Source organism: Diabrotica undecimpunctata, chromosome 5, assembly GCF_040954645.1.
Source record: "Diabrotica undecimpunctata isolate CICGRU chromosome 5, icDiaUnde3, whole genome shotgun sequence".
NCBI classification, from domain to species: domain Eukaryota; kingdom Metazoa; phylum Arthropoda; class Insecta; order Coleoptera; family Chrysomelidae; genus Diabrotica; species Diabrotica undecimpunctata.
The window spans coordinates 148,083,429-148,098,131 of NC_092807.1; the positions used below are offsets into that span (position 1 = coordinate 148,083,429).

The following is a 14,703-nucleotide window of genomic DNA, read 5'->3' on the forward strand; positions in this document are numbered from 1 at the left end:
TTCCGCTGCTTCCGTCATGACTGTCTGTGTGGTCTGCCATTCTTCTTCTATATCCTGTTTAAGACTGTATTCTCTAGCTTTTTATTTATTTCTTCATCTAGACTGGTTACTACCTGCTTCTCTTAAAGGCGCTCTAATTGGTAATTTAATCTATCTTTAACAGGTTTTGGAATTATTACTAGCTCTTGTTTTAATTTTTATAATATTAGTATATGGTCACTGTTGGTATCTGCCCCTCTATAACTTCTGTACGCCATTATTGCCTTATCATGTTTGCTTTCAATTAAGACATGATCTATCTGATTTTTTACTGTTCCATCGGGATAAGTCCATGTTACCTTATGAATGCCTTTGTGATCAAAACTTGTGTTAGCTATCTTTATTGTATTTTATGTAGGAAATTAACTATTAGCTATTAACTTTTTCCCATTTTCATTTGATTTCTTAGGTAAACCTTTTTCCAACTTTCGCATTCATGTCACCAATGATTATCTTTATATCATATTTCTGTATATTTCCTATTAGGGTGCTTAGCTTTTCGTAGAACTCTGTTTTGGTTTTTAAAACTTTATCCTCAGTGGGCGCATGAATATTATTGATGCTTAACTTCCTATACTTTCCTCTTACTCTCAAGTAACATATTTGGTCTGATATTGGTTGAAAATCTACAACTGTTTTGTTTACTTCCTCCAATACCATGAATTCCACTTCAAAATATCTCTTGGTCCCCCCACCCTTAAACAGTGTATTTTTTCCTATTTTTAGTATTTTGTTTCCCAGTTGTGTCGTTTCTTGCAGGACAAGGATATCTATTGTGTACTTTTCCATAATTTGGTTTAAGTCTTACAGGACAAGGATATTTATTGTGTATTTTTCCATAATTTGGTCAAGTTTCTTAAAGCTCCCTGCTCATAAGTACCTCTCACATTCCATGTCCCAATTTTTAATATTTCCTTGAATTGTTGCCTTTATTTTGTGTTTATTTTTCCGTTTTCCATGGTGTTATTACTTTGCATTGCCGTTTTGGTATTAATTATCGTTTTTTTGGCAATTTTTCTGTGGTATTTTCTTTTAGTTGTTGTCTTTTTTCATCCCATATCCATACTTTCCCATTCAGTATTAACTTCTTATAGCCTATTTTTGTCTGTTTTTATTTACTTTTTTCTGCTTTTGCTGTTTTAATTATTTCTTTCTGTATTTCCTTTTCATTTGATATCATTTTGATTATTTATATAGATGCGATCTTTATGGGTACTTCAACTTACTTTTCTTATTTAGTATCCCAATTTTATCCGTGAAGGTTTCTGTTTTTATGACATAGACTCAGTTTTATTTGCTTATGCAGTTCTTGTTATATGAACGTTTCCATGCTTTCTTTTAGTTTCTTTTCATCCTTTGTATCTATTTTTAAACCCGATATAATCAAACCTTTTTTTTAACTTGTTTTCTCTTTGTTAGTTGCTATACGGAATAGCTGTGTCGAGGTCTTTCTATAAAATGCTCTCAGATTAACAAGCCAGGATATTCGTCTTCGTCCTTGGGCCCTTTTTCCTTTAACTTAACCTTGCAAAATGCATTGGAGTAACTCATATTTGCCTTATGGCCCTTCAGGATGTTGACCAAATCCGCGGTTGTGGTCATCCTCCGTAGTACTTCTTCATTGGTGCCTTTGTCTGTCCATGATATCTTCAGGATCCTTCTGTATAACCATAGCTCAAAAGCCTGAAGTTTTGACAGAGTTTTCGCCTTCAATGTGCACGTTTCTACTCCCTACAGAAGCACTGAGTACACGTAACATTTAAGGAGCCTTATTTCTGTTTCTAGTGTGAGGTCATGGCTCTTGAACACAAAGCTCATAGTTAAGAATGCACTTTTTGCCTTTCTGATGCGAGATTTAATCTCTTGGGTATTGTTCCACGACTTATTGATTATAGTTCCCAAGTAGTTGTACTGTGAGACACGTTCAATTCTCATCTTTTCTCAACTTCGACCATTTGTTCATGCCTAAGTCTATCAAAAGCCTTCTTTAAGTCAATCAGGCATGCAAAAACATCACAGCTGACATGTTTACATTTCTGAAACAATACCTGCACGTTAAATAAAGCTTCCCTCGTACCAACGGCGTTCACAAATTAAAATTGATTTTGCGCAATTGGTTCCTCGCATTTTCGGTAAATTCTTTTGTGGATGACTTTTAAAAACAGCTTCAGCAGATGCCTCATTAGACTTATAGTCCTATAGCCTTTACAAACATTTGCTCCTGGTTTTTTGGGCAATGGTACGCACTCCGATTTAAGCCACTCTACTGTATTGTTCCTGCCTTGTATATTTTCTAAATATTTCAATTATTATTTTTATTTGTTCTGCATCTAATAGCTTCAGCAGTTCTGCGGGAAATCCTTCAAGTCTCGATGCCTTTCCATCCTTCATTTGCCTGACGGCTGCCGTTATTTCTTTTGGTAGGACTTCGGGACCTGAATTTTCTTCAATGGTGGTTCTTGTATTGTTCGAAGGTCGTGGAAAAGTTTCTCTAAGTAATCTTCCCATACTTTTTTTATATTCTTTGGGTATGGCAAGATTGCCTTCATTATCTGTTATTTTTACGCTGTTGAGTTTTTGGAACTTTCCAGCTACTTTCTTTTCCTTTCGATGGACATTGAAGTTGTCATATCGACTCTGATACTCCTCGATTTCTTGACATTGTTCTGTTTTTTGTTTCTATTTGGCTTATCTTTCTTCTGACGATGGTATGTATTCTCTTATATTCTTGGAGTTTTTGTTTGTTTTATTTTTCTCCGATCCATAAGTTCAAGTATTTCATCGGTCATCCACGATTTCCGTTTCTCTGTATCTTTCTTCAGGTGTTGTTCTTTTATTTCTCTAACTTATAATTCCCCAAAATTATTTGAAGTTTATTACAGAGCGAAAATTAACTAAACTACTGTTGTTACTCGCAAGACCCGATATATTATCCTATATAAATGATTTTCTATCCAACACAAATAAAATATAAAGTTGCAGATAATATCTTTAACCGAAGAAAATGAATTCATTCTACTTAAAGGGATTGTGGAAAACTGGGGCTAATTCCTCTCTGCCAATTCAGTGTAAATTGCTTTCGATTCGAAAGCTCAGTTTGTAGTCGTAGTCTAGTCGTAAACATGCACCTACATCGCATTTTAATGGACGTAAAATTTCCACCTGAGGTGGTATCTTGGTAAGCATTAACCGATTTTCAGCTTTAACTTATTAACGACTGTCTAAAAACTGTGTATAAGTAATTAAAAGAGGTGTGTGCTACGTTGTACTTAACACGAGGCAATAAGCAGCCAAGGAGGTATTTGTTTGAATTTAATTTTGAAGAGCAATACAAGCTTTTTTCATTTTATCTTTAATATATTCGTAATGTGCTAGCTTTTCTTGCATATTAACAAATATATTTTAGATCTATTATTGTCCTGGGATTTGGAGAGTATTTTGGTCTTGATTTTAATCAGACTCGATAAAGATCAAATAGGGTACAGAAAAGGAAAATAAACTACAGATAATAAATTTATTCTATAAAATTAAAACGAAAAGAGAATAGGGGACATATTTTTCTTTCTCTTCTTAATAAAAGCTTATTTGTACAAGTTCTGCTTTGGTCGAGATTTCCTCGCCACTCTCAACCCTGCAGTCAATCCAGCTACCTAGATATTTGAAGTGTTCTACCCTTTCCAGTATTTTATTATCTATTTTTAGTACTGAGTCTTCGATATTAACTTTTCCCATCACCATACATTTTGTTTTCTTTGCATTTATTGTCACGCCCTTTTCTGTGTGTTCGATATTTACAGCGTTTAACAGGGTTTGAAAGTCTTAGAAACTACAAAAAGAATATACCAAAGCTGGCCTAGATATTAACCTCGCGAAAACAGAGTACCTATCTACAAGTGAAGAAGACATAGAAGATCTACAGATTGATCACAACTTAACAATCAAAGGAAAGGATAAATTCAAATACCTGAGGTTTATAATCACGAAAAAGGCAACAACAGAGGAAGAAATTACACAAAGATTAGGACAAGGACAAACAAGAACAGCAATCCGACAACTTAACTCAGTATGGTGGGATAGACACCTAAATATGAAGACAAAAACACAGATTTATAAAACATTAGTGCGAAGTATTATGATATATAGGGCTGAAAATTGGATCATAAACAAGAAAAACAGCAGTAAGATAGTGGCAACAGAGATGGAATGACTGCGAAGATGCTGCAGGGTAACAAGAATGGATAGGAGAAGTAATGACGAAATAAAGCAAAGAACATCAATAGAAACAGACATGTTAACATATATAGAGCAAAACAGACTAAAGTGGTATGGACATGTAAGAAGAACTAGCGACAGCAGATGGATAAAGAGAATAACCGAATGGAGCCCCATAGGAACGAGGAAAAGAGGACGACCCCGAAAATCCTGGAGGAATGGGAAGCCTAAACGATGGAGAATGGGACAACAGAGAGCGATGGAAACGGTTATGCGAGGGGAGGCAGTGAATACTGTAGATTCCCTGAAGATATATGAAAGTCTTAGAGTCTCTGCCATTATGGCGGTGTCATCTGCGTATCTGATGTTGATAATTTCAACACCGATTTTAACACTTTCGAGACGATTATTTAACACTATCTCAAAAAGTGTAGGCATTTAACAACATTGGTGAAATAACACATCCCTGTCTGACACCACGTTTAATAGAAACTTTAGCTGAAACCTCTTGAACCATCTTAATACAAGCTGTCTGATTGTAGTAAAGGTTTTTGAGCAATCTAATGGCATATGTGTCTATATCAGCTGAGTCTAAGGATTATGCCAGTTAGCTTTAAAAACCTTCGAAGATCATCAACTAATGTGCAACTTGACTAATATAGCATTATTGATCAGCAATTGCTTCTTCTTCTTATGGTGCCCTATCCAATTAGTGGATGTTGGCGACAATTCTGGCATACTCCTCTCGGTCTTGTGTGGGTCTAAAGAGTGCATGGGCATCGAGGTTTGTCCAATCCCTTATGTTTTTAAGCCATGAGAATTCTTTCTTTCGATGCTCCGTTTTCCTTCTATTTTCCCTTCCATAATAAGCTTTAAGAACTGGTACTTGGAATTTCGAAATATATGACCCAGATAAGCAGTTTTTCTTCTTTTTATTATTGGCAGCAATTCTCGTTCTCTACCCATTCGATTTATTACTTAGACATTTGTTGTGTGATCTGTCCAGGGAATTTTAAGTAGTCTTCTAAATACCCACATTTCAAAGACCTCCAATCGGCTCATCACATTGGCCTTTATGGTCCAGGTTTCTACACCATATAGCAGTATGGAGTAAATGTAACATTTTACAAAGGGATATCGAAGCGTTAAGTTAAGGCTGCTGTTGCTTAGCAAGGTTCTCATATTAGTAAATGCTGTTCTGGCTTGCTCAATCCGTAGCAGGATTGAGCCATATGATCAATTTAATACTGACATCTCTAACTGCCGAAATCTTGATCGTAATCCTCCCATATTATGAAAATATGCTGTTCAATGGGGCGCTATCCTATGCACTTTTGGAATTTTCCCCATTGGGATGTCTGTGGTTACCATTGTGAGAGTGGGTATGTGGTTTTTTTATGTATGCCATTTATTTGTCGAATAACCAGATCGGTCTCACCATTATCTCTTCTAGTTTTCAGCCCACTCTGTACTACTCTCAGTATTTTTGATGCAGTATTGTTAGGTCTATATTAATCCTTATAATATTACCCAGAGATCTTTGGCGGTTCAAACACTCGCCAACAAACTTCTTATCTAAAAAATCACCTTTAGCAGCCTGAGGCTACTTTTTCCCACACGTATTGATTTGAAATCCGTTGTGTTAATAGACATTTTTTGCAAAGTAGCTATTATCCTAAGGTTATTATGATTTATGAGCTCTTTGACATCCTTTAATTGGGATTCAGCTACATTAAACATAATAATGTTATTGGATCTCGTAGCACGATCCTGCATTTCACTCAAAACGTCAATTGCTTCTAATTGCTAAAGTTTGTCTTCCAATGCTGTAACTTTGGCGGTGACCACCTCCAAATCAGTCCTGGTTCTGTGTAGCTCATTTCTTAACTCAGTAACTTGCCTCACCAAGCTAGGAATCTTTTTGAAGGCTTCGCGGCAATCAACACAGAAGAATATTAGTGATCTGATTTTTAACACTACTACCCGAACATGATATGCAGTTGATACTAAATAAAATAAACACCACAGGAAAAACATATGGCCTTAAGATAAATGCTGGAAAAACAAAATGCATGACAATAAGAAAGGGCGCATTTTTCAGAGTACAACTGCACGTAGATAATGCTCCAATCGAGCAAGTGAAAACATTCAAATACTTGGGAATGATGGTGAATGACCAATGGGATCCTCAACAAGAAATAAAATGCCGTACCGAACAAGCAAGACAAGCTTTTCTTAAATTTAAACCGCTACTTTGTAACCGCAATCTTTCCTTCAATCTATATCATATTGTTATACGGCATGGAGACATGGACGTTGAAAATATCTTCCATTAACAAGTTGGAAGCCTTCGAAATGTGGACCTTGCGAAGAATGTTCCGCATACCATGGACAGATAGGGTGAGAAACGAGGAAGTCCTAAGAAGAGCAAATACTGAGAGAGAATTGCTCAGCTTGATCAAGGCACGAAAGATTGGATACCTGGGCCCTATCCTGAGAGGGGAAAAATACGCAATCCCTCAACTAATTATCCAAGGAAAGATTGAGGGCAAGAGAGGAGTAGGTCGCAAACAAATGTCGTGGCTGCGAAATATAAAGAACTGGACAGGCGTAACTAACACTGGCGAACTTTTGCATGCCGCAAAAGACAGACGTCTGACCTTAAGATAATTCGCCAACGCACTATAGGTGCACGGCACCATAAGAAGAAGACCCGAACTTCACTTGCAGAGAGGCCCAAGCATTTATAAGTGGAGTGGAATATCAGCATGCAACTGTCGCAAGAAACACTTTTATTTTCTTCTATAATATCGGTATTACATGTGGAATAGATCGAAGTCATTTCTAACCTCACAAAAATAGGTTAAATTTAAATTTACTTAAAAATAAAATTACCAGGGAAACTTTAATCTCTTTGTAGAGCTAATCCACCCAAAAAATAAATTGTTATTCAAAGGATTACTTAGAAAAATTCAGAGATAATTTTCTAAATGTTTCTATACATATAACTAAGTAGATAGACAAGATATGCGTGTCAATCAGTTACTAAATTCTGATGTTTAAAGTTCAATAAGTGGAAATGAGGACGTGTTAATTTCATATTAGGTATTCTTATCTTGTTATGCCGTTTTACGATATATCTACACATAATATCTTTAGTTTTATCTAGAAAATTTTTAAAGAATACCGACGATTCAAACATGTTTTTAGCGAAAGAACGAACCTATTATTTTAATCACTTGTAAAAAATTCAAAAACAAGCATTTCTTAAAAATTGATATTTATGCATATATCAAGTAAGCTGCAGATATGTTTTCAATGAGGAAGAATTCACTTTTATGTGTGTGGAACTCGAGGACAAGGATACGCACGATACGTTATGTAATCACCCTATCAAAAACCGAAGTGCGAGAACGAAGTGACGAGCCTCTAGTCGTTCTCCATTGGAATGGCTTTGGCATTGCCGGCCCGAAACGCAACGTACACATTAATCACTTCCTTCTATCTAGAGACATGTGCCTCATAACGCGCGGCATTAACCAATAGAATTGTAGACGGTCGTAAAAGGTGGGGCCTACACAGGCCTCGCTATTACTATTGGATACCTCTAATCACAACCTGGAATCGCAATGAAAAAAAATCGGATGCCAACATCGGCCTTCTTTTATAATGACCTATTGTTTGAAGGCTTTTCTATAGGCTGACTTCGTGGGTTGGTTTAATTGTTTCTTTTAATGGTTCCAAATATGGAGGAGGTTTTATGTGTAATTTAACAAATAAGTATAATGAAATAACAAAAGAATTAAATTTGGTAATATTTGCACTTTAAAATATAGTTTTGATGGCTTTTATTCGGTTTTATAACTTTATTGTCTTATAAGATTTACAAAATGTGATTCACGCCCTGTTAAATAAAAACAAAATTAAAAGTCATTGTTTTATTTTCGCAACTTCATGACTATCGCAATGTTTAAACAAATAAAATGTAAACAATATTTAATAGCGACAAAAATATTGAAATTAACGAAATATGTTTAGATCATTTATAGGTAAACATTAAATTTGGTAGTTATATAGATTAATTGAATCGATTATTTCTTAAAGGGATTAAATGATATTTTCAAGTTTTAAGAAAAACAGAAAAATGTTGTTTATTTTTTAACCTCTTGATATTTTAAAGATGATAAAAATCTAGAATTTTGGATTTTCTTTGTTGGACAGATTTTTCAAAAATATTAACTTATACACGGTTCACAATTTGTTGATAACTCACTACAAGTTTAACCCTAATTAGAAAACTGAAATACAGAGAGGATAGGTAATACGATATAATAGTAAAAACCAACCTAAAACTGACGGTTTAAGACGTTTTCCACTAACCCACCTTATATCTGAAGGAATACAATACCTTATAATCCTATTACGGGGGTAAATGAATGGTTAGAGATGAACGACCAGTGTCGTAGAGTATATGATTGAAACATTTATTTGAACTAAATAAATATATTTTTTAAATTGTACTTATGTAACTTGTATTTTTTAATAAAACTTATTTATTTTATTCAAAAATAAAAAGTTTCTTGCCATTTGTAAAAGATACATTTATTCAATTACGGAAAAATGCGCCAAATGTCGCCTGGCAAAATTTCCAATGTGTTTTAAATGTATCCATTATTTTCGAATCCGGAGAAAACTAATAAATATTTTTGAAAAATTTAAACGCAGAATGAAAGACTACATTATTACTCAGGGCAGAAAGTCCCTGAAAACTTCTACAATGTTTATTTTAATATGTTATTTAACAGGGGTGATTTAAATTTTTCAAAAATGCTTTTTAGTTTTCTCAGGATTTGAAAAAACAATGGATACATTTAAAACACATTGAAGATTTTGACAGGCGACATTTTGCGCCTTTCCCCTTTAATACTTTACGATTACAACTACTATTACTTACCTTATATAATTACGATTAGAAAACTATTCAAATTCAAAATAAATAGGATCAACTTCGGAATCCGAGTCAGTCGTCTTGAGGGTTAATAATTAGGTTAATAATCTCTACGGTCACATCAATTATGTTATCAAGATCTCACATTTTTTGTTCTTCTTCTATTACATGTCTTACTGCATCTTTCCAGTTTTGTTTTGTAATATGTTATAAAGACTCGTATAACAATTTACGTACAGCTTGTATTTTATATGACGTATTTTTTCTAGCCACATAACTTTTCATTTGTGCCCAAATGAGTTCAATTGGATTTATTTCGTAGTGGTAGGGTGGAAGTCTAAAGACTGTGATGTTTCGCCTTTCCGCCATTTTGTAAACTACGTATTTCTTGAACTTAGATTTGTGTTGCCGGGCAATTTTAAAAAGTTCTGCTTTTACCATTCCATCTTCGTAAGGCAGATACTTATTCCGCAGCCAGTCAAGAATATCCTGTTTCTTCCACGCATTCGTTAGAAGTCTTTCTACTAGTCGTGAATGATAAGGTGCATTATCTAATACTATAATTGAATTTGGTGGTGTTCAATCATTTGCTCAAAATACTCTTCGAAAACATCAGCTGTCATCTCCTCGTGATGGTCTTTTGTGCTTTTGGAATGAAATTCCAACAAACCATGCTTAACAAATCCTTTTTCACTGCCAATGTGAGAAATTATTAATCTACTGCCTTCACCAGAAGGTGGGGAGATACCAGTAGACCAACCTTCCATAAAGGCTTGCCTGGAGCTTAATATATTTTTATCTGACCAAATTTTTTTTAGAGTATGACCTGAGTTTACGCACGTTTCATCCTGGTAGAAGATGGGCCTTCCTTCAGCCCGGAATTTTCGTATGAATCTTAGATAATTTCTTCTCCAATATCATCTTCTCCTCCCGGTCAATCAAAAGTGATTTTCAGTCTGATTTCTCCCACCGGAAATTTAATTCTTTTAAAACTTGCCACAATTTAGTTCGTCCGATATGAAGCAAATCCGGGTCGTCTCTAACTTCTTGTAAAATTTTGTTTAGGTTTGGTATTTCTTTTTTGAAAAAAAAATCCATGAATTTTTCTTCGAATACCATTTTTGGCAAATTCATCAATTTCAATAGGCTTTTTCCCTCTCTTTAAGTTTTCGTTTGTGTTTGGGTTAGCTATACCGTGTTTTTTTCTTTCTGATAGGAACCTATATAAAGTTGACTCTCCTACGCCAGTCATGTTGGCACAACTTTCGACTATGTTGCGAACAGTGTTTGTGGAATTCTGAGAAACCAGAGCATCGTGAACATTCAGGACAATAGTCTTCTCTCTTAGTGAATAGACAGACTTACTGACTGTACGCAACAGTACCGGTGTAAAACTTGGATGATGAAGCCATCACAAACAATCCAACAAAACGAGCACGAGCGAAAGGTAGGTATGTTCGTAGGTATATGGAATAAAAAATCACTCACGCACTGCATATAATTCGCAAAAGAAATATTCGAGACGCTAATTACTGCCGTAGACGCGGAAACACCGACGAGCCGTAAATTACATGCGATCAAAAACGTACTAAACAAAAAATTGTTTTCGTTCGTAATAACTTCACCCTTTCAAGTTAAGTTTCGAATATAATTATATTATTAAAAATCTGGGGAATTCCATCTTAATTATCTTGCAACGAATAGTACCTTCGGATATGAATTCCAGGTTTTCAAGTAAAGTGATTAAACGCGAAGATTAGTATTGAAATATCCAAAGAGATAAGGTATTCTTATTTACAAAATTGTTAATGGTTAAATTCTTATTTTTATTAATATAATATAATAACCAACATTAGTCGTGAAAGTTTTAATTGTTTTTTTGCTAAATATATTAGTGTTAAAATATTATCAAAATTATATAACAGTATTAAAACATTATATTATTATTTAATGAATAAACACCTTAGGAACGCCTATGATTTACGACCGTTTTATGAGTTTGAGGCATATTTCGTGCTCTCAACAATTTGTGAACAGAGAATAGGTCCTTTCAGAAATATACATTTTATTGTGAATTTTGTTGTGAAAAACAGCCACAAAAATATATTTAACCAAAATTAAAGAAATAATTTATTATAAAAAATAGAAATAAATCATTATTCTTACAAAGTTTAAAACAAAATAAAAAAACATGGTTTTCAGTTCTATAAGATGATTTGGTTTTCAGTTTCTTGGTATTCCAGGAATTTATTATGTTGACGTAAAACTCTTGCTTATCTTCTGGTACCCACTGGTTAAGGCTTGGCAAATGGACTATTTTTGTTTCCAAAATTGGCGTCATGTCTTTAGGATATGCTGGTATTTTGGGCCATTCGATATTAAATTGGCTGTTGTGTTTCAGTAAAGCCAAACGGAAGTAATTAACACCATAAATGCTGAGACGGACCAGGAGGATAGTCGGTCCGCTAGGTATACATGACCAACTTGGCAACAGGGCAAGTCTATCCTACTCTGTTGTATAATATCGTTTAATGTTAGTTGCTTTTTCAGTGACGCCAGTTGTAACGCATCGGTGCGTACTTGTATAGATTGTCTCAAAGTGACTAGTCTGTACAGGGTAAATGCACAACATCGATGCCATACGTCTTTGCAAACTTATATTAAAATAAACGTCACTTCTTACTACTTAGCCTAATCCATCTTTTGTGTTGAGGGTAGCTTAAGTACTAATGCCCACTAACGACCCTGTATGGCTTCCTTCTGTCAGTGGTTCTCAAACATAAATAATATTTGCTACAACATACTTGGGTTAAATTAAAATAAAATAGAAATTAAGAAATGCCTTTTATTTATGTCACACAAGCAGTTTGTTTTTAATTCTACAGTATGTGCTAGCGATACTAACCATTTGTTTATAGATTTAAATAAAATAAAACTAAAATATAAAAAAAATATTTTATTTATGTATTGTTCCGTTCAAAAGTTAAGGGGGAAGGACTTTTAAAAACCGCACTGTATATGTCGGCAGTAACAAAACGTAGAAATATCTGAAAATAAAACTAATAAATAAGTAAGTTGAAAATAAAAGAAGTCATTGTATTTAATTTCGTGTGTAAGTAATCGTAATTGTACACCATTATATTTAGTTCCTTTTTCTGTCTCCGTTATTTATATTTATAATAATTGGTTCGATATCATCCAATAAATTGTTAATCTCCCACATTTTTTTTTCTGTTGCTTCAAATCATTTCGATAAGATTGAGTTCACATTGATAGGGTGGGAGCCTCAGAATCTTCACATTGTGCTTTTTGGCAATATCTTCTATTATGTACATGTCATATTTTGCTATGAAGGCCTTGACTACATCAAGTAACTCGTATTTTAGGTAGTCTTCTTCAAAAAATAGGTCCTTTGACATAAGCCATTCTTGAATATCTTTTTTTAGTGTTGCATTGTTGGGAATTTGTTCTGACTTTGTGCTGTGGTAGGAGGCATTGTCCATTACCACAACAGTTTTTTCTGGCAAATTTAGCATTCAGTTATTTTCGAACCAATCTTCGAAGATCGGTCCAATCATTTCGTCGTGATAGTCCTGAGTATTTTTCTTTGCCAAAAACGTGAGCTCTGCTCCATCAACAAATCCACTAGTAGATCATACGTGCAATAAAACGAACCGTGCACCACGAGCTGTTGGAGCTTTTAATCCTGTTGTCAGAACACGAACAAAAGCATCGCGATGGGATGTAATTGTTTTATCAACCCATTATTTTTTCACACTGTGCCCGATATTTACCCATGATTAATCCAAATACACTATGTTGTATCCTTTTGCACGGTATTTACGAATTGCGCGTAAATAACGATGACTCCACGAGGTGATTTCTGGTTTTTCAATCAAAATTGAATTTCTGCCACGTTTTATAAACACAAGATCCATATCACTCAGCATGCGATGTAGCGTGGCCCGTGAAAAGTTGGGCAAACTGTCTTCGACATTTACAACAGAATATGGTGTTTATTGTTCATGGTATGTTGTCACGAAAAAATTGATTAACTATTCTTCGAATTTGTTTTCTGACACCTTCATCGTACTTGTTGTCACGAGAATTACCAACCTTTCGCTTCTTGGGCCTGCTCTTTGGAGATTGTAATCCAGCAGGTGATGAATATTTCTGTACTATGCGAAACAGAGTCTTTTCGCAAACACCACTCATTTCTGACACTTTCCTAATTACACTTGATACAGAATCATTGTTATCGTGATTAAGATGATAATTAATAATATTCATTAGTATCTGCTTCTCTGAGAAAGTTTCGGAGCTTACTTCTGTTTAAAACCCTGGACCACCTAATATTTTTATTTTATCGAAGTTACATAAAGCCCCACCTCTTGTTTCTTCTGATTCTTCACTCCAAAAGTTATTTGGAAGCTACTTAACATTTTTTTTATTAAATCGATATAATACTTTAAATTCACGATAACACGTACTTCTTCTTCGTTTATAATATTTTTTTGAACTCAAATTAAACATGAACTCAGCCATAGCTTTGCTACGATATAACTGAAGTCTGGTAACTATTAGACTCCAAATTTATGGAGTAGATTTTCATCCTAAAGATCATAAAGATATTTTTATTCAAATGAGTAAAAGAAATAAGAATAATACTTACTCACAATCAATTTATTCTACCACCAACGACCGGTTTCGCATACTATAATTTGCTATGCATCAAATGATGCCGGTAGAAGAATTATTACTTAGTGATTTATTTAGTGAATTCAGTATCTTCTTCTGATTTTTATTCATACCGCGTACAGTATTTACTACAAAATATGGAGTATAAACTAAATTTTTATTTTTATTCATAAGCGCCATTGTTTTGATATATGTCTTGTGTTGGCAACAACGAAAGTGGTATTCCAAAATTGCACGAAAATAGCTCTGATGTAAACAGAGGTACGCCATGCAACACGGACTTTCTTAGCATGAGACTTGCATGGCCTAGATGTAAAGCTGTCTTTAGTCAAAAAGCCTATATCTAGCAAACTATTAATAGGGTTAAACAAATTTATTTTTATTGTTATATTATATATTCATGATACGTTCCATTTTTCCATTTACTTAGTCTAATTTTTGTTGCAGAACACCAAAGTTCAGACCTTCTAGAAGACTGCCAAAAATTACTAGAAAGGTTTAAGTATCCCTGGGAAATGATGCCGTTAATGTATGCCATCCTCAAAGATGCGAGGGCGGATCTGGAGGAGGCATCGCGGAGAATAGATGAAGGTTAGTATCGGTTTCTTTTCTATAATGTATTCATAGTGAATATTTTAAAAATTTATATGTTAATATGTTATACCAAAACAGTTAATCTACAACCAATAATGTTTAATATTATATAAGTATGTACAAGTAACATTAGTATGTAAATGTAATAAAAATGCAATAATAGCAGATTTTGTACGCTCAGTTAAAAGTCTATATATAAATATAAATACATA

At 34.2% G+C, this 14,703-nt stretch overlaps 1 protein-coding gene across 3 annotated transcripts in view; it reads left to right on the forward strand.

The window, feature by feature from the left end:
* Positions 1-14,703, forward strand: part of dsx (transcription factor doublesex) — a 620,621-nt gene that overhangs the window by 377,481 nt on the left and 228,437 nt on the right. For all 3 annotated transcript variants that reach the window (XR_011951056.1, XM_072532995.1, XM_072532996.1), the window contains exon 2: positions 14,345-14,488. Coding sequence is in view for 2 of the 3 variants with exons in the window: in XM_072532995.1 (XP_072389096.1) it covers positions 14,345-14,488 (144 nt within the window). In the remaining variant the exon portion in view is untranslated. The remainder of the gene's footprint in view (positions 1-14,344; positions 14,489-14,703) is intronic.